This window comes from Carcharhinus amblyrhynchos, chromosome 25 (assembly GCF_965287045.1).
Source record: "Carcharhinus amblyrhynchos chromosome 25, sCarAmb.v2.hapA, whole genome shotgun sequence".
Taxonomy (NCBI): Eukaryota; Metazoa; Chordata; class Chondrichthyes; order Carcharhiniformes; family Carcharhinidae; genus Carcharhinus; species Carcharhinus amblyrhynchos.
Window position 1 is genome coordinate 5463567 of NC_137348.1, and position 21003 is coordinate 5484569.

The 21003-nt window shown below is 48.0% G+C and overlaps 1 protein-coding gene across 1 annotated transcript; it reads right to left on the minus strand.

Moving 5' to 3' along the window:
* Positions 1–461: 461 nt before the first annotated feature.
* On the minus strand, positions 462–15369 carry dpm2 (dolichyl-phosphate mannosyltransferase subunit 2, regulatory). Its single transcript, XM_080212309.1, has 4 exons — positions 15307–15369; positions 5591–5680; positions 3762–3864; positions 462–880 (listed from the first exon to the last, which is right to left on the minus strand). Exons 1-4 carry the CDS (start codon positions 15307–15309, stop codon positions 822–824), a joined length of 255 nt encoding a protein of 84 aa, XP_080068435.1. The 5' UTR covers positions 15310–15369; the 3' UTR covers positions 462–821.
* Between the last annotated feature and the right edge of the window lie 5634 nt (positions 15370–21003).

Here is a 21003-nt window from a genome sequence, read left to right on the forward strand (position 1 = left end):
GCCACTGCAAAGGAATGGCATTATATTTCCAAGTTAGGATGACGACTGGCTTAGAGGGGAATTTCAAGGTGGTGGTGTTCCCATGTGCCAACTGTTCTTGTTCCCCTACATGGTAGTGTTTACGGATTTGGAAGGTGCTATCAAAGAAGCCTTGGTGAGTTCCTGCAGTGCATCTTGTAGATAACATATGCAGCTGCCCAGTGTATCAGTGCATCAGTGGTGAAGGGACTGAAAGTTTGTGGAAGGGGTAGCAAGCAAGTGGGTTGTTTTGTCCTGGATAGTGTCAAGCCACAGGATGCCCAAGCTCTGTGCTGCTCTTGTAACCACAGTATTCAGTTCAGTTCCCAGTCAGTCCCCAGGCTATCGATAGTGGGGGATTCAGTGGTGGTAATGTCATTGAAACCCAAGGGCAGGTTAATTCCTCCCCATAACAGCAATTATTTGTGACAGCTTCTCCGATGTACAACAATTAAGCAATTCAGCCTCTCCTTTAATCAGGCATATCACAATTTTATGTTAACATTTCAAGACAAGACTGATTTTTTTCTCATATACACATGTTTCTCTGAGACTAGGTACAATGTAATTACAGTATTGATAGACTACCACAAGGGGGCAATGTGTCCAAACCTGGCGCTGCTGTAATCCCATTACAGACTGGAATACAATACACCAGACAGTCAAAGAATAACAATCTGCGATAGCATCTCGACACAGAAAAGTTTGTTAATCCGTCTCTGTCTGCATTTAAATCCTCTGTTTCAGCCCTTTTCTGACCTGGACGAGTTGACATTGGGATAATCCGTAGCTCTGATTCGAATTTAATCAACTTTCTTCGCAGGTTTTCTGTTTGTCCACGTAACCACAGCAACAAATGTTCCTGGGAGGAGGAGAGAAGAGGACAGTGTCAGTACAAATCTGCTCTTGGTCCACAGAATTTAAGACGTTTCCAGGTTTTTAGATGTCCAGATCACCAACAACCTACCTGACCGCCCTGCCATGCCGACACTACAATTAAGAAAGCCCACTTTTTCCCAGAAGACTAAGGAAATTTGGCATGTCAGCTACAATTCTCACCAACTTTTACAGATGCACCATAGAAACCATTCTTTCCGGATGTACCACACTTGGTATGGCTCCTACTCTGCCCAAGACCGCAAGGAACTACAAAAGGTTAGAGTAGGGTTAGGGTTTCAATGAAGTGGGGCATAGATCAGTTAGATAGTCAACATCGTTTCCCAAAGATAGGGAAGTCTAAAAATAGAGGGCAGGTTTAAGGTGAGAGGGGAGAGATACAAAAGTAAAGTTTATTTATTGTTAATCAGAAGTAGGCTTACATTCACGCTAAATTAAGTTACTGTTAAATTCCCCTAGTCGCCATACTCCGGCACCTGTTCGGGTACACTGAGGGACCATTCAGCATGGCCAATTCACCTAACCCTCACGTCTTTGGACTGTGGGAGGAAACCCAAGCACCCAGAGGAAACCCACACAGACACATGGAGAATGTGCAAACTCCACACAGACAGTGACCCAAGCCGGTGATCAAACCCAGGTCCCTGGCGCTGTGAGGCAGCAGTGCTAACTACTGTAACACCAGCACTTTTTTTAACACAAAGAGTGGCGAGTGTCTGGAACGAGCTGCCAGAGGCAGTAGTAGAGGTGGGTACAATTTTGTCTTTCAAAAAGCATTTAGACAGTTACACGGTTAAGATGGGTATAGAGGGATATGGGCCAAATGTGGGCAAATTGGTACGAGCTTAGTGGTAAAAACTGGACAAGTTGGGCTGAAGGGCCTGTCTCCATGCTGTAAACCTCTATGACTCTATCTCTACATTTACACATTCAGATCCTTTCAGAATTTTAAAAAGCTCAATTATGTCACCGTTCCACACATCCCCCAGCCTCCTCACTATCACAGGAAAGAACTCCAGCCTGGTCAATCTTCCCTGATTAATTCTAACTGCTCATTTCCTTCCCAGCTGCCAACTGTACTGCATTTCCTTCCACAGCACCCGTTTTTCTGCCTGTTACACATATCCGACAGGAAGTAGATGCAAACTCTACTCTCGCTGGCTTTCTAAGAGGCACTGAAAGGAAAGGACTTGAATTTATAATCACATCTTCCCAAAGTATTTTAGCGCTGAGTGAGCATTTGTGAAGTGCTGTCACTGCAGTTATCATGGGGAACACTGGAATTGCACTCAGCAAGGTCTGACATAATCTGTTCTCCTGACGTTGGATAAGGCATAAATATTGCCAGATCACCGGAGATAAATCCTCTACTCTTTATGAATAATTCCAAGTGATCGTTTACGTCACCCAAGAGGACAGGCTGTTTAATACAGTGTTTGAAAGTTGAAACTCCCTCGATGTTGGGCTGATTTGGCATGGTTACCTCTACTTGGCATGTAAATTTGGCACGTCAGCTATGACTCTTACCAACTTTTACTGATGCACCATAGAAAGCATTCTTTCTGGTATCACAGCTTGGTATGGCTCCTGCTTTGCCCAAGACTGCAAGGAACTACAAAGGGTTGTGAATGTAGCCCTTTCCATCACGCAAACCAGCCTCCCATCCACTGACTCTGTCTACACTTCCCACTGCCTCAAAAAAGTGGGCCACCATAATTAAGGACCCCATGCACGCCCGACGTTCTCTCTTCCACCTTCTTCCATCAGGAAAAAGATACAAAAGTCTGAGGTCAAGTATCAACCGACTCAAGAACAGCTTCTTCCCTGCAGCTGTCAGACTTTTGAATGAACTCACCTTGCACTAAACTGATCTTTCTGTACACCCTAGCTATGACTGTAACACTATATTCTGCACTTCTTTGTTTCCTTCTCTATGAGTGGTATGCTTTGTATAGCACGCAAGAAACAATACTTTTCACTGTATACATGTGACAATAATAAATCAAATCAAATCTAAACACACGGGAGAAAAATAATAGTTTCTATTGCTGGTGATGCAAGCCTTTAAACAGAATTCCAGAACACCTTGTACCTCCGAGTTCTGGAACACCGACCTTGGAGAAGGCTAAATATCTGCTTTCTTACTCTGGGAGAGGGCCAGGAGGGACACAAAATTAACAATTATGAAACGAAGATAGGAGAATTTTTAAAACAAGGATAGCATTTCCCTCCCCTGGGCTCTCGCATCAACAATACAATGCATGTTGATGCTTTCTCCAAGTCAAAACAACCCCCCGCCACCCCTGAATCCTGAGACATTGTAACTGGAAATGGAGAAACAGATGGATCAAGTTTAAGCACACGTCTTCTCATTGTGCCAATCAGCATTAATCTGTGGACAAAGAGGCCAACCACGACTCTGTATGAAACTAGAACCTGGACTGTTGTTTCCTCCCCTCTCACAGGGATCAATTTCCACCATCAATCAGCCAACTAAAGGGATCAGGGGTTAGCATTGCTGCCTCACAGCGCCAGGGACCTGGGTTCAATTCCCAGCTTGAGTCACTGTCTGTGTGGAGTCTGCATGTTCTCCCCATGCCTGCGTGGGTTTCCTCTGGATGCTCCGGTTTCCTCCCACAGTCCGAAAGAAGCACTGGTTAGCTGCACTGACCATGCTAAATTCTCCCTGAGCATAGCCGAACAGGCACTGGGGTGTGGCATGACTTCATTGCAATGTTAATGTACGCTCACTTGTGACACTAATAAATAAACTTCGAACTGAAAGTCCCTCGAATGCCTTAATGAAACGATTACTGGTCAACAGAGAGAGAAGTCAGTGCACTCACCTACTAATAAGACCAGGAGCAGACCAGCGACAGCAGGTAGTATCACAGCATACTCGCGTGCCAGGAAGTAGCTGTGAAGAACGTGGCTGCTGTCCACAAATGGCTGAAACACAAGAATGGCTTTGGTTAGCAGACACTTATTCACAATGTTTCAGGCAGGACTCAGGGTGAAAAGCCACTTTACTCCAGCAGGAGGCTGCAAGATGTCAGTGTCTGATATTGGGACTGTTTAATGGTGATTATTGCACGTGTAAATGGAGATTTCTACCTCAGCCACGCCGACAAGGACAAAATAAAGGTGTCTCATTGCAGCCAACTGATTGTCAGAGACAGGGCAGCACGGTGGCACAGTGGTTAGCACTGCTGCCTCACACTGACAGAGACCCAGGTTCGATTCCTGCCTCAGGTCACTATCTGCGCAGAGTCTGCATGTTCTCCTCATATCTGCGTGGGTTTCCTCCGGTGCTCCAGTTTCCTCCCACAGTCCAAAGAATTGCAGGTTAGGTTGATTGGCCATACTAAATTAACCCTAGTGTCAGGAGGATGAGCAGTGTAAATGTGTGGGGTCACGGGAATAGGGCCTGGTTGGGATTGAGGTCGGTATAGACTTGATGGGCTGAATGGCCCATCTTCTGTACTGTAGGGATTCTAAATTGTGACTACTTTTTGGTTCGTGGCAATAGAGCCAAACAGACACTTACTCCAATTGTTTTCCTATCATGTACAAGAAAAAGCAGCACAGAGAGTGACCATTCAGCCCAATGCGCCTGTGCCAGCCCTTTGAAAGGGCTAGGCAGTTAGTCCCACTTAGCTACCTTTTCCTGGTGGTTTCTGCTTCAGCTACAGACTTAATCTCCTTCTGGAGTGCAGAGGAGGTTTACTAGGCTGATACCGGAGTTGAGGGGATTGAGCTATGAGGAGAGGCTGAATAAACTAGGCTTGTACTCGTTAGAGTTTAGAAGAATGAGGGGAGATCTCATTGAGACGTATAAGATGATGAATGGGATGGATAGGATAGAGGTGGAGAGACTCTTCCCGCTCAAAAAAGACAGTAGGACTAGGGGGCACAGCCTCAAGATAAAGGGGAGGCGGTTTAGAACGGAGTTGAGGAGGAACTTCTTCACTCAAAGGGTGGTGAATCTCTGGAATTCTCTGCCCGTTGAAGTGGTGGAGGCTGCCTCGCTAAATATTTTTAAGAAGCGGGTTGATGGGTTTTTGATAAGAGAGGGGATTAAGGGTTATGGGGAGAGGGCGGGAATGTGGAACTGAGACACGACAGGTCAGTCATGATCTTATTGAATGGCGGGGCAGGCTCGAAGGGCTAGATGGCCTACTCCTGCTCCTATTTCTTATGTTCTTATGTTCTTAATACCGCAGAATTTTCCCTGCTCTCTCAGGCAGTGTCTTCCAGATCACAACAACTCATTCACATTCTCATCTCCCCCTTACTTTCCTCCCAACTGTTGTAACTCTGGACTGACCCTTCCCTGCCAGTGGAAATAGTTTAACATTTACATGTTATTTTAATGCAAAATATTAAATGACATATGTTGAAGACCCAGAGGGTCAGCAGATGAGTATATTCAAGTTCGAGATGGATATGATTTGAGTATAAAGGGAATTAATGGATATGGGGAAGGGGCAGGGGAAGTGGAACAAAGGTGTAGTTTAGCCATGACTGTATTGAATGGTGGTCCTGGACTGAGGAACTTGAGAACAATGTTAGAAATGAATCCAAAAACTTAGTATCTTCTCGAATGATGTAAGCATTGAAACTACCATGATCTCAATCCATACAGTATCACTTCATTTATAAAATCAACACTCACCAAGACAATGACCCAGACTGTGTAGTAGGTGAAAACGACCAAGCTGAAGACCACCAGGCCCATTCCAACCACTTGGTCTGCTCCTGTAGCCTGACAGAGCGAGCAATGAGAGGTGGTTAAGCAAAAAACATTGTAACATTATGTTCTATACCTGCTTTAAAGAACTCTGTCATAAGTAGCTAGTAATGTTCACGTCACACAAGTGCCAGGCAATGGCCAGCTCCAACGTGAAAGAATCTAGCCATCGCCTCATGACGTTTAATGGCATTACCACTGCTGAATCTCCCACCATCAACATCCTAGAGCTTATCACTGACTGAACCAGTTGTATAAATCTCTTGCTACAAGAGCAGGTCAGGCCGAGAATTACTTGAGAGTAACTCATTTCTCTAAAGCCTGTCCAGCATCTGCAAGACACAAGTCAGGAGTGTGATGGAATACTCTCCACTTGCCTGGATTAATGTAGCTCCAAGAATTCATAACACCATTCTGGACAAAGCTTGGTATCGATCACCTTATACCCTCACTCCCTCCACCACCACGATGGCAGCCATGTGTACCATCTACAAGATGTGCTGCAGTAATTGACCATCTACAAGATGCGCTGCAGTAATTGACCAAGGTTCCTTCAATAGCACCTTCCAAACCCATGACCTCTGTCACCTAGAAAGTCAAAGGCTATAGATGCATGGGAACACTACCAACTACAATTTCCCAGCCAGGCAACACAATATCCTGACTTGGAACTATATCGCTGTTCCTTCACTGTCACTGGGTCACAATACTAGAACCACTTGTCTAACTGCAATGTTGGTTTATCTACACCAGACAGATTGCAGAGTGAACTACCACCAACTCAAGGGCAAAAGAAATACACAAATGCTAGACTTGCCAGCAAAATCCACATTCCAAGAACAAATTCATTTTAAAAATTCTGGTGGACTGGGTAATGCCCAAGCCTCACATCGCCATATACCTAATAAAACCTCAAACTGTTACAAGTTCCACACAGCCCCTGAAGAAACTAATCAACTGCTCCAACAGCAGCATGTATTGATATAATAGCTTTAATGTGGCAAAACATCAAAGGGTCCTTCATGGGAGTGATTAACAAAATTAAATGCCAAGACACACAAAGCGATATTAGGATTGATAAGAGAGGTAGGTCTTAATGAGTATCTTAGTTTGATACAAAAGGTGGAGAGGTTTAGGGAGGGAATTCCAGAGATCAGGACCCAGAAAGTTTGCCAGTGGTGCAGTAAATGGGGCACATGAGGCAGACCAGAATTGAAGCAGCATGGTATCTTAGCAAATTGAGTATCGGAGATTAGAGATAAAGAATAAGCAACATCCAACTGAGAGCGCTGACAACTTGTTCTTAACGCCTTTATCAAACATTGTCCTGAAGCCTACCACTTCAGGACAAGATTAGCCCAGAGAGACACCACCTCTGATTATACCTCAGTGAGAAAACAAGATCGTGAATGGTGTGCATAGAGGAAGTCTACCATCACCAAAGCCAAGTCTCTGGCAGTCCCAACTTACTGTTTCACTTGTTGTAAGACACTTGGTCAGACCTCAATTGGAGAAGTAACTGCATTCGTTCCGGAAACAACCTCAGGAAGGATATACTGGGCCTGGAGGAGGTCTACTGGAATAATGCTGAGGTTGAATGATTGGGACAGAGACGTTAGCTGTGTGTAGATGTGACTTGCATTCCCCTGAGGTCCAAAATTGAGTGGGTGATCCAATCAAGTGGGCTAGATACAGAGAAACAATTTCCCCTCAGGGGGAATAAAATCAAAAAGGGACATAATCTTAAAATCAAGTCACTCAGGAGAAAAATCGGGAGGCAGAATTCGTGTTACCTTTATTTATTCAGAGTGACACTAGATTTATATATATTTGTTAGTGTGATATGTCGGCTTTCATTAATGTTGCAATGAAGTTACTGTGAAAACCCCTAGTCGCCACACTCCGACACCTATTCGGGTACACTGAGACAGAATTTAGCATGGTCAATATATCCAACCAGCACGTCTTTCAGACCGTGGGAGGAAATTGGAGCACCCGGAGGAGCCCCACACAGACATGGGGAGAACATGCAAACTCCACACAGACGGTGACCCAAGCCGGGAATTGAACCTGGGTCCCTGGCGTTGTGAGGCAGCAGTGCTAACTACTGTGCCACCATGCTGCCCTGGGAGGATTCTTTAGAAAATCAATATGAGTGAGTGCAAATCCAGCTGAAAGCTACTTTACAGTGAAAACGATTAGCAGGAAGTCGATCAGCAGAGAATAATAGTGGGCTTCAGCTTAGTAGCTTTCATGTATTACACAATCTGTCTCATTATTATGGTGAGTTTGATTTTATAAATGATGTGAATGCTGTATAGATTTGGAGAACTTTTACCAAACAGAAAGACACAAGATATTTGGACTCATTTCCGGAATTGATTTAAATTTCCCCATTTTCTGGAAATCATGCCTAAACACTGAAAACATTGAAATTTGAAAAATGCAGATACTACAAAAGGTAAAACATAAAATGTCCAAGAACATCGGGAGGATATTGGATGGATTGTTCCAGATGGAGGTTATCAGCTTTGTTGAACACAAACGAGACATAGAAAACCTTAGGCAAAAACAAGGTCAAGATTCAGAAAGGATGTTGAAGTTTCTCTCATGAAATACTTTGTGAAATCGGACACCACATCAACAATGCGACAGGAGGGGGCCAGTTATCCTCCTGAACCTCTTTCGCCATATTTAGATCATACCTGATCTCTAGCCAAGCTCCATCCACTCACCTTGGTTTCATGTAGATCAGTTGGTGACTAGCTATAGGATACAGATCGGTTGGAGACTTGGGCGGAGAGATGACAGATGGAGTTTAATCCACCAAATGCAAGGTCTAATACAGATGGGGAATATACAGTAAATGGCAATATTATGAGTATTGATAGCAGAGAGATCTGGATGTACAGGTACACAGGTCACTGAAAGTGGCAATGCAGGTGGAGAAGGTAGTCAAGGCGGCATCCGGCATGCTTGCCTTCATTAGCTGGGGCATTGAGTTTAAAAATTGGCAAGTCACGTTGCAGCTTTATAGAACCTTATTTAGGCTGCATTTGGAATATAATGTTCAATTCTGGTTGCCACATGACCTGACGAATATGGAAAGGGTACAGAAAAGATTTACCATGATGTTGCCTGGTACGGAGGGCATTAGCTACAAGAAGAGGTTGGAGAAATTTGGTTTGTTCTCCTCACTGGAACGACAGAGGTTAAGGAACAACCTGATAGAAGTCTGCAAGTTTATGACTGGCATGGACAGAGTGGATAGTCAGAAGCTTTTTCACAGAGTGGAAGAGTCAATTACTAGGGGGCATAGGTTTAAGGTGCAAGGAGTAAGGTTTAAAGGAGACGTATGAAGCAAGTTTTGTTTTGACACAGAGTGGAACTCACTGCCATGGGGAGGTAGTAGAGGCAGATACGATAGTGATTTTTTTTAAGAGGCGTCTTGACAAATACATGAATAGGATGGGAATAGAGGGATATGGTCCCTGGAAGGGTGGAGAGTTTTAGTTCAGATGGGCAGCATGGTCAGTGCAGGCTTGGAGGGCCAAAGAGCCTGTTCCCCTGCTGTAATTTAGTTTATAAATATCTGCCCTGCAAATATCTGCCAACCTCAGTTTTAAACTTGGTTAAGTTGAATATCATTCAACTGAAAACACCAACCATGTATTGTAAAGAGTCTGGGGATCCTTCACATCATAAGACGACAAGTTCCTAAGAGTGGAAAGGCATGAAACTATAATAGAATCAGAGAGAAATTAAGAATAAGTCAGACAAGAGTTCTACCGAAAACAAAGTGCAGTTGTAAGAATGATAGAAACATGAACATGGGTAGGACATCATGCCCCATAGGTTGCTTATATGATGGCTGATCTCCAGTCATTCTCAGAGCTGAAGAGAGATAGAAATGTAATGGATTATATATTCAAAGAGGTACAGGAGGAGGTGGAGCAGAATAGAAGGTTGGAGCTAAGGAGAGTTTGACAAAAATTGCCATGGATACAAAACACAGTGTTAAAGGTAGCATTAAGGACTAAAGGAGGTGCTGATAGTGGCATGAAGATAAGATAGCAGAGGGTGCAAATAGAGAACAAAGGTCAGTGAAAGTAAAGCTAAAGAACAAGTAGCAGATAGCCCAATGGGGGTTGGCAGGGGACAGAAGGGGAGAATCGCTTTGGGACAGATAAAGAAAACATCTGAAGGTTGTTAAGAAGGCGTACGGTGTCTTGGCGTTTATTGGTAGGGGGATTGAATTTAGGAGTCGCAGTGTAATGTTGCAACTGTACACTACTCTAGTGCGGCCGCACTTGGAGTACTGTGTGCAGTTCTGGTCCCCGCATTACAAGAAGGATGTGGAGGCGTTGGAGAGGGTGCAGAGGAGGTTTACTAGGATGGTGCCTGGTATGGTGGGGAGGTCCTATGAGGAGAGACTGAGGGATTTAGGGTTGTTTTCGTTGGAAAGAAGGCGGCTAAGAGGGGATCTTATTGAAACATATAAGATGATTAGAGGTTTAGATAGGGTGGATAGTGATAGCCTTTTTCCTCGGATGGAGAAAGCTAGCACGAGGGGGCATGGCTTTAAATTAAGGGGGGGTAGCTACAGGACGGATGTCAGGGGTAGGTTCTTTACCCAGCGGGTGGTGAGGGATTGGAATGCCCTGCCTGCTGCAGTTGTAAATGCGTCTAGTTTGGGGGCGTTTAAGAGATCTCTGGATAGGTTTATGGACGAAAAGGGATTGGTATAGGCTAGTGGGTCATTGTTTTTGTAACTGGTCGGCGCAACATCGTGGGCCGAAGGGCCTGTTCTGCGCTGTAATGTTCTATGTTCTATGTTCTAACAAAAAAGGGGTCAAGATGGAGGGGAAAGTTGACAGATTAGGGTTGTGAGTCTAGAAGCCTCTCGTGCCTAATTGGAACATGAGATGTTGTTCCTCCAGTTTGTGTTGGGCATCACTGGAGCATTGCAACAGGCCAAGAATGGACATGTGGGCATGAGGGTAAGATGTTAAGTTAAAATGGCAAACAACAGGAAAGTTGGAATCACGTTCGCGGACTGAGCAAAGGTGTTCCGGAAACCAGTCACTCAGTCTGCATTTAGTCTGTCCATTGTAGAGGAAATTGCATTAGGAGCAATGAATACAATAAACCAAATTTAAGGAGGTGCCAGTGAAACGTTGCTTAAATTGAAAGGAGTGTTTGGGGCCTTCAATAGTGAGGAGGTAATGGGTCAGGTGTTGCACCTTCTGCGATTGCAAGGGAAGGTGCTGTGGGAAAGGGATGGGGAGTCGGGTGTGATGGAAGAGTTGACCAGAGTGTTACAGAGGGAGTGGTCCCTGTGGAATGCTAACGTAGACAGCAAAGGGAAGATGCATTTCATGGTAACATCCTGCTGGAGGTGGAGGAAGATCCTTTCAATGACGAGGCTGGTGGTATGGAAAGTAAGGATGGGGACAGGGGCCCTATAACGTTACTGGGGGAAGAGGTGGGGAAAAGGAGTGAGGGCAGATGTGCAGCATATGGGTCAGACACATTTAAGTTCCCTGTCAACCTGAGTAGGAGGGAAACCTTGTTAAGGAAAAAGGCAGACATGTCAGAAGCACCATTTTCAAAGAATGCATCATTGAAATAGATCTAGCGGAGGCGGAGAAACTGGGAGGAAGTCCTTACAGGGAGCAGGGTTTGTGCAGCTGTAGTCAAGGTATCTCCGGGAGTCGGTGGGTTTATAATGAATATTGGTGGTCAGTTCATCACCAGAAATAGAGACAGAGGGGCCAAGGAAGGGAAGTGTCAGAGATGGACCATGTTAAGGAGAGAAGGGGGTAAAAACTGGAACTAAAAATCGATAAATTTTTCGATGTCCAGATGAGAGCTTGAAGCAGCACTGATAGTATCATCGATGTAATGGAGGAAGAGTTGTGGAAGAAGGCCTGAGGCGAGACTGGAACAAGGAATGTTCCACATAACCCACAAAAAGACAGGTATAATTGGGGGTCACGTGGATACCCATAGACACATCTTTTAGTTCCAAGAAGTGAGACAAGTTAAAGGAGTAATTGTAGAGTGACAGAACAAGTTCAGTTAGGCAGAGGAAGGTGATGGTGGACGGGGATTGTTTGGGCCTCTGCTCAAGGGGAGACAAGACATAGTCAAGATAGGAAGAAATGAATTCAGTGAGGTAGGAAGATGCTGATAAAATATTTTCCAGGATGGATATGATTGCAGGATAGCCAGAATATACTAAAGGACTTTCTTCTGACACAAGCCAAAAAAGAAAACGTCTGTAATACAGCCAAGCTGGGGCTCCAGATGCAATTCTACTACTACATTAGGGGCTCAGCATCCTATGAAACAAAGATATCGGGTAGGCAGTGACCCAACAGATGCTGCACGTTATGGGAAGAATGGTGCATAGGAAATAATCCAATGCTCAGAACCCACAACTCAGGGATTCTAACCTGAGACTTGGGTGGATATCTCAGACCGCCAAAAACACTGTGCAATATAGACAGCCTTTTGAACCAAACTGTAAGAATGTTGTTCACAGCATCCACAGAATCAGAATCAAAGAATCATTCAGCGCAGAAGAGACATTTCAGCCCATCTAGTCCGCACCATCATGCAAGAAACATCTGATCTCCCGCCTAATCCCATTTACCAGCACTTGACCCATCATTTTGAATATTATGACATGCCAAGTGCTCATCCAGGTACATTCTAAAGGAAGTGAGCCAACCCATCTCCACCACCCTCCCGGGCAGTGCATTCCAGGCCGTCAGTGCCCTCTGGGTAAAAACATTTTTCCTCACATCCCCCGAAACCTCCTGCCCTCAATTTGAACCCATGTCCCCTCATGACTGACCCTGCAACTAAGGGGAACAGCTGCTCCTTATCCACTCTGTCCATGTCCCTCATAATCTTGTACACCTCAATCAGGTCACTCCTCATTCTTCCTTGCTCCAGAAAAAAAAACCCCAAGCCTATCAAACCTCTCTTCATAACTTAAATATTCAAACTCAGGTGAATGTTAAATGTTCCGACCCAGGTCCAGGTGAATCTCCTCTGCACCCCTCCAAGTGTAATCATATCTTTCTATAAGATCAGATACACATCATAAACTATGCAGCTCCACTGATCCATCTCAGGGTTCATACTCCACGTGAGCCTCCTCCACTCCAATACATAAACAGGACTGAAAATTAAATAAAGATAGTTTGGCTTTAAGAATAAAAAATAATTTAAAAGATTCCATGGCACTATTTTGAAGTTGTTCACAGAAGTTCTGATCAACATTTACCCCTCAATCAACAGCCCCCGCAAAAAACTATCTGCTCATTATCACACTGCTATGTAAAAGAAGCTTGCTGTGAACAAATTGGTTGCTGTGTTTCCTACATTACAATAATAACTACAGTGGTTGCTGGGTGACCTGAGGTTGTGTAAACTATCACAAAAATACCAGTCTTTTGGTTTACACAGTGGAACCTGGAAACATTATTCTGATTTAGATTCCTGTAGGTGTTTAGCTTCAATGCAAAGTACAAAGTAAAGGCAGAGTGATGAAGCTAATACAGAAAGGCAGCAACAATTTTAACACAGCAAAATCCCACAGACAAAGAATGAAGATTTGAATGTTTTAGTGAAGGTCACAGAATCCTACAATACAGAAGGAGGCTATTTGGCCCATCAAGTCTGTAACGACCACATCCAATCCAGGCCCTATTCCCATTCACCAGAATCTTTTTAGGTAAAATCTGAGAGGAAGAACTGGTTTAACATCTCATCTGAAAAGATGACAACTCCACTGAGGCACTCCCTCAGCACTGACCCTCTGACAGTGCGGCGCTCCCTCAGCGCTGACCCTCTGACAGTGCGGCGCTCCCTCAGCGCTGACCCTCTGACAGTGCGGCACTCCCTCGGCACTGACCCTCTGACACTGTCGCGCTCCCTCAGCACTGACCCTCTGACACTGTCGCGCTCCCTCAGCACTGACCCTCTGACAGTGCGGCGCTCCCTCAGCACTGACCCTCTGACAGTGCGGCACTCCCTCAGCACTGACCCTCTGACAGTGCGGCACTCCCTCAGCACTGACCCTCTGACAGTGCGGCACTCCCTCAGCACTGACCCTCTGACAGTGCGGCACTCCCTCAGCACTGACCCTCTGACAGTGCGGCACTCCCTCAGCACTGACCCTCTGACAGTGCGGCACTCCCTCAGCACTGACCCTCTGACAGTGCGGCACTCCCTCAGCACTGACCCTCTGACAGTGCGGCGCTCCCTCAGCACTGACCCTCTGACAGTGCGGCACTCCCTCAGCACTGACCCTCTGACAGTGCGGCGCTCCCTCAGCACTGACCCTCTGACAGTGCGGCGCTCCCTCAGCACTGACCCTCTGACAGTGCGGCGCTCCCTCAGCACTGACCCTCTGACAGTGCGGCGCTCCCTCAGCACTGACCCTCTGACAGTGCGGCGCTCCCTCAGCACTGACCCTCTGACAGTGCGGCGCTCCCTCAGCACTGACCCTCTGACAGTGCGGCGCTCCCTCAGCACTGACCCTCTGACAGTGCGGCGCTCCCTCAGCACTGACCCTCTGACAGTGCGGCGCTCCCTCAGCACTGACCCTCTGACAGTGCGGCGCTCCCTCAGCACTGACCCTCTGACAGTGCGGCGCTCCCTCAGCACCGACCCTCTGACAGTGCGGCGCTCCCTCAGCACCGACCCTCTGACAGTGCGGCACTCCCTCAGCACCGACCCTCTGACAGTGCGGCACTCCCTCAGCACCGACCCTCTGACAGTGCGGCGCTCCCTCAGCACCGACCCTCTGACAGTGCGGCGCTCCCTCAGCACCGACCCTCTGACAGTGCGGCGCTCCCTCAGCACCGACCCTCTGACAGTGCGGCGCTCCCTCAGCACCGACCCTCTGACAGTGCGGCGCTCCCTCAGCACCGACCCTCTGACAGTGCGGCGCTCCCTCAGCACCGACCCTCTGACAGTGCGGCGCTCCCTCAGCACCGACCCTCTGACAGTGCGGCGCTCCCTCAGCACCGACCCTCTGACAGTGCGGCGCTCCCTCAGCACCGACCCTCTGACAGTGCGGCGCTCCCTCAGCACCGACCCTCTGACAGTGCGGCACTCCCTCAGCACCGACCCTCTGACAGTGCGGCACTCCCTCAGCACCGACCCTCTGACAGTGCGGCACTCCCTCAGCACTGACCCTCTGACAGTGCGGCGCTCCCTCAGCACTGACCCTCTGACAGTGCGGCGCTCCCTCAGCACTGACCCTCTGACAGTGCGGCGCTCCCTCAGCACTGACCCTCTGACAGTGCGGTACTCCCTCAGCACTGACCCTCTGACAGTGCGGCACTCCCTCAGCACTGACCCTCTGACAGTGCGGCGCTCCCTCAGCACTGACCCTCTGACAGTGCGGCGCTCCCTCAGCACTGACCCTCTGACAGTGCGGCGCTCCCTCAGCACTGACCCTCTGACAGTGCGGCGCTCCCTCAGCACTGACCCTCTGACAGTGCGGCACTCCCTCAGCACTGACCCTCTGACAGTGCGGCGCTCCCTCAGCACTGACCCTCTGACAGTGCGGCGCTCCCTCAGCACTGACCCTCACTCTCTCACTGATTTATTTTTCTCACCATTCTCAGTGTTTCTGCCGCAGTATCTTCCACATCCGGGATCACCGGGAAAGGTCAGGCGGGCTCTGACCAATCAGTGGCCGCCGCGGTGCCCGCCGGAAGTCGCTGGGCGGGTTTGGATTTAAATTTAAATTTCTGTTTTAGGTTTAATTTAATTTATTTCGTTTTAATTTTCATTTGATTTTAATTTCTCTTTTCTCCTTGAAGTTAAAGTAATCGTGGGTGGTTTGGTATGTGTATCTATTTTTTAATTGGTCGGTCAGGCTGTCAGTCGCAGTCTCCGCCCCTAATCATCCACATGCGCATGCGCTACCGACAGCGCCCGGTTGACGTTGCAGTGCCTCTTGCGGCTAGGAGGGTTCAACACAACCCAGCAGCCCAGCCCACCACAGCCCAGCAGAGCCCATTTCAACTCAGCCTTGGCCACTAATGATGGAGTGATTAAAATTGTAGATGCCAAGAGTGTAGGACTGGAAATCAGAGATCCCTGAAAGTTGTAAGAACATTAAACAGGAGCAAGAGTAGGCCATTCAGCCCATCAATCTCACTCTGCCAGTGTAGCTGAGATTCTACTTCAACACCATTTCTCTGTAACTGTCCCCGTATCCCCTGATGTTTTTAATATGTAGAAATCTATTGATTCCAATCCTGAACATCCTCAGGGACTGAGCCTTCCAGCTTCCCGGAGTACATTCCGCACCCTCCGAATGAATAAATTCCTCCTTGTTTCCAACCTAACTCAACTGTCCCTGGTCCCTGCGCGCCCCCAAAGCTGGAAAATCCTGCCCAAGGTCAAGATGCATGGGCTGCGTCCCACTCACTACGATTGCCATGTGGGCGGGACAGGAAAATTCCACCGTGTCCCCTGGTTCTGGTACCCCCCCCCAGGGGAAATGTCAAAATAATTTCAGAGAAGGCAGAGAGAGAGAGAGAGAGAGAGGCTTGGGAGAGGGGGAGGGGGGGGGTGTGTAGAGGCGGGGTGGGGGGGGGGCAAGTGGAGAGTCTGAGGGGAGGGGGGAGAGGCTGGAGGAGGGGAAGAGGATGGGGGCGGGGCTGGGGGAGGGGGAAAGGCTTGGATGGGGGGAAAGCCAGAGGGGGAGAGGCTGGGGGGGCGGGGGGATTAGTGGGAGAGGCTGGGGGGAGAGGGGGAGAGGCTGGGGGCAGGGCTGGGAGAGGGGGGAAGGCTGGGGGGGGGGGGGAAGGCTTCGGGGGGGGGAGGCTCGGGGGGGCAGTGGAGTGATTTGAAGAAACAAATGAGAATTTTGGCAATGGGTGTGTTAGCTGTCCAGGAGAGTGATTGGAGAGGGAAGTGGGGACAGGAAGAGTCAAACAAGAGAGCTGGAACCCCCCCCCAACCCCCCCACCAACCCCCAACCAGCCCCACCCCCACCCTCATGAGGTAACTTAGTAACTGAGACTTTTGCACCAATGAATGATGACAGACTGTAGCTGGCTTCAAATCCTCTTCTCACTCCGGTGATAGTTAAACGTGGAGTTAGTGTGAGGAATTCCTGTCCGGAATGCTGAGTGTTTGGACTCTCTGCTGGATGTGTCTGCTGATGGTATCCCGGCCTCCTGCCTCAATCTCCCAAAAAAGCGAATGCATTAAACTGAACCCCTGCAAGTGTATAATGGAGGACGGATCGGGGGTGATTAATCTGGCGACGATGGGGGTCTCCGATGGATTTCTGGGGAGGGATAAGCCATTAACCGGTCTGGGCGGGGAATCCAATCCCGATGTTCGGTTTTCGTTTAGTCCTTGCCTCCCGTTCAGCGAACCCGTTGAGTTTGCCTTCGAGTGTGTGGATGTGGCGGCGTGTCTCGTTACCAGATACCAGACCCAGAGCGGCGAGGTCAGGCTGGATTTCCTCAACTTTGGAACGCATCAGTACAACGAGTTCAGCTACGACAACAGCACGCAAACGCTCACCGTCACCTACCCTGGTAGGAGCTCTTCATCGCCCGAAACCTGAGTAAAGGGCGAGGTGTTGACCAGAGATGAAAGGTCAAAGGGGCTGAATGGTCTCCCCTTGTCCCTCACTGAGCGTGTTAGGGTCATGATGTGGAGCTGCCGGCGTTGGATTGGAGTAAACACAGCAAGAAGTCTCACAGCACCAGGTTAAAGTCCAACGGGTTTATTTGATACTAAAGTGCCCCCCTGACGAAGGGGAAAACCCCGAAAGCTAGTGGGTTTACTATCAAATAAACTTGCTGGACTTTAACCTGGTGTTGTGAGACTTCTTAGTGTGTTAGGGTCACCAGGAAAAGCTAGGTGATAAACTGGAGGTGCCGCGAGGGAACCAAAGAAAGAAAGGGGTTTGAAATTGTTGCGAAAGGAAGGTTTATTAAGAAGAGACAATCCAATGGGGCAAAGATCAGCAATTAACAGAACAAAGTCCCAGGAAAAGTGTCCACAATATTATCTCCAAAGATGTGCGGTTCAGTTGATTGGCCAGGCTAAATTGCCCCTTGGTGTCAGGAGGACTAGCTAGGGTAAACGCGTGAGGATATGGGGATAGGGTTTGGGTGGGATTGTGGTCATTGCAGACTCGATGGGCTGAATGGCCTCCTTCTGCACTGTAGGGATTCTCTGATTATTCTCTGATTCAATGAATGTTGTGTGATATTGGCTTCTGAAGCAGCTTTGGGGAGGTTTTCTCATTGTCGGGGCTGTATAATATATTTATGTTGTATATAAAATAAGCTGCAATTGTTGTCCCCTCCCAGATCGCCCACATTTTCATCATTTTCTCCCTCAGTGTACCCGAACAGGTGCCGGAGTGTGGCGACTAGGGGATTTTCACAGTGATTTCATTGCAGTGTTAATGTAAGCCTACTTGTCACACTAATAAGTAAACTAAACTTTCCTTCTGTGTTACGTTGCAGCTTCAGACAGCAGCCTGCTTCACACCGTGGCTCAGTTTAACTGCAGTTCCAGCCACTCGGTGGTCGCCTCTCGCAATCCAGAAAGTCCCAACCTGTTGCAGATTTCCGTTGCCAGTCCGTGTGCCTGTCCCAACGGCTGCAAACCTCAGGATGTGGGTCCAGGAACCATCATCTTGATAGTCTTCAGCGTAACCTTCACTGCCTACTTCCTGTTCGGTGGGTGAAACAGCTTGGATTACCTGGGCAGACACCGTCACGACTGTAGATGTTCAAGGACACATCAGTGGGCGTGTTCAGCAGAGGTGGCACAGTGGGTTAGCGCTGCTGCCTCACATCGTCAGGGACCCGGGTTCAATTCCCGGCTCGGGTCACTGTCTGTGTGGAGTTTGCACATTCTCCCCATATCTGCGTGGGTTTCCTCCGGGTGCTCCGGTTTCCTCCCACAGTCTGAAAGATGTGCTAGTTAGGGTGCATTGACCCGAACAAGCACCGGATTGTGGCGACCAGGGGAATTTCACTGTAACTTCATTGCAGTGTTAATGTAAGCCTTACTTGTAACTAATAAATAAACTTTAAGGAATGTCTTACAGAAAGGGGGGGGAGAACCATATTGTCACAGAATCTCGACAGTGCCATTCAGCCCATCGAGTCTGCACTGACCACAATCCCACCCAGGCCCTATCCCCATAACCCCATGGATTTACCCTGCTAGTCCCCTGACACCAAGGAGCAACTTAGCCTGGCCAATCCACCTAACCCGCACATCTTTGGACTGTGGGAGGAAACCGGAGCACCCGGAAGAAACCCACGCAGACACGGGGAGAACATGCAAACTCTGCACAGACGGTGACCCGAGCCAGGAATCGAACCCAGGTCCTTTGCGCTGTAGGCAGCAATGCTAACCCCTGTGCCACCCAGGCTTAGGGGAGGGAACTGCAGAGAATGGGGTCGAACTGTCTGGAGGTGCAGTCACCAATGGTGGGGAGAAGGAAATGAAGTTGCTCAGTATCGAGGTGCTAATCGCTCAGAGCCGGCTCTGCTGGTGATAGGTGTGGCTTGTTTGTCTGACACCAGTCCCTGAAACAACTGCTCTGCGTGAAACCCAGTACAAAGAACAAAGAAAATTACAGCACAGGAACAGGCCCTTCGGCCCTCCAAGCCTGTGCTGTTCATGATGCCCTAGCTAAACTAATTAAAAAATCTTCTGCCCTTACTCGGTGTGTATTCCTCTATTCCCTCCCTATTCATGTACCCACCCAGATGCCTCTTAAATGTTACTAATGTTCCTGCTTCCACCACCTCCTCTGGCAGCGCGTTCCAGCACCCATCACCCTCTGCGTGAAAACCTCCCCCCGCACATCTTGCTTAAACTTTCCCCCTCTCACCTTGAACCTGTGCCCCCCCTTGTATTTGACCCTTCCACCCTGGGGAGAAAAGCCTCTGACTATCCACCCTGTCTAGGTCTCACATAATTCTGTTGTCCTCTATCAGGTCTCCTCTCAGCCTCTGTCTTCAACCTCCTCCTGGCCAATACCCTCGAGACCAGGCAACATCCTGGTGAACCTTCTTTTCTCTCCCTCCAAAGCTTCAAGACCTTTGGGTAGTGTGGTGACCAGAACTGCACGCAATACTCCAAATGTGGCCTAACCGATCTTTTATACAGCTGCAACATGATTTCCCAACTCTTGTACTCAGTGCCTTGGCCAATGAAGGCAAGCGTGCCATCTGCTTTCTTAATCACCTTGGCCACTGTAACAGAACTGTGGACCTGCACGCCCAGATCCCTCTGTATGGAAATGCATCAAAGGGTTCTGCCATTTACAGTATAATTCACAACTAAATTTGATCCTCTGAAATGCATCATCTCACGTTTGTCCGGATTAAACTCCAACTGCCATTTCTGTGCCCAAGTCTCCGACCTATCTGTATCCTGTTGTATCCTCTGATAATCCCCGGCACTATCAGCAACACTTCCAATCTTTGAATCTAACGGGGGTCCCTGATGCTGTGAGGCAGCAGTGCTAACCACCGTGCCGGCCTGGATTGATGCAAATCTGTCTTCTTGTCCACATCAGAATTCTCAATGTCGCTGCCAATCTGTTCCCCATAAAATTACGAACAGAGGAAGTGGTGATTTGTCACATTGCTGGTTTCTGGGACCAGTCTCAAATTGAGTGTGGCGCTGTCTACATTACAACAGCGACTAGACTTCAGGACCACTTCATTGGTTGTAAAGCACTTTGGTCAGTGTGTGTCCAAAGGAGAATGTGAACCAAGTTGGTCTATTTAACATTAAATTAATTCTTTGCCGCAGAAGGCTGTGGGAAGCCGGGTCATTGAGTGTCTTTAAGACTGAAATAGATCGGTTCTTGATTAATAAGGGGATCAGGGATCATGGGGAAAAGGCAGGAGAATGGGGGATGAGAAAAATATCAGCCATGACTGAATGGTGGAGCAGACTCGATGGGCCGAGTGGCCTAGTTCTGCTGCTATGTCTAATTGTCTAAATTCCGTCACCAAGTTTATCAGCATGTCCTCCATCACTGAGCCACCTTCACTGAGCACAGGCCGCCCCCCACTTAGAAACAAGAAGTGTCTTTGTTGGAGATTTCCAGCGCCTGCAGTATTTTACTTTTGACATTTTTTTTTTACTAAGGTCGTGAATAGAATCCAAGGCGCTCCCTCAGTGAGCGAGAGTTTACTAATGGGAACATCAGAGTGAGGAATCTGAAATCCCTCTGTTTATTTTCTCAGGTTTCTGCGCACTCAACCCAGTCAGAACTCCCAACGGCATCGAAATCATTCCCAAGG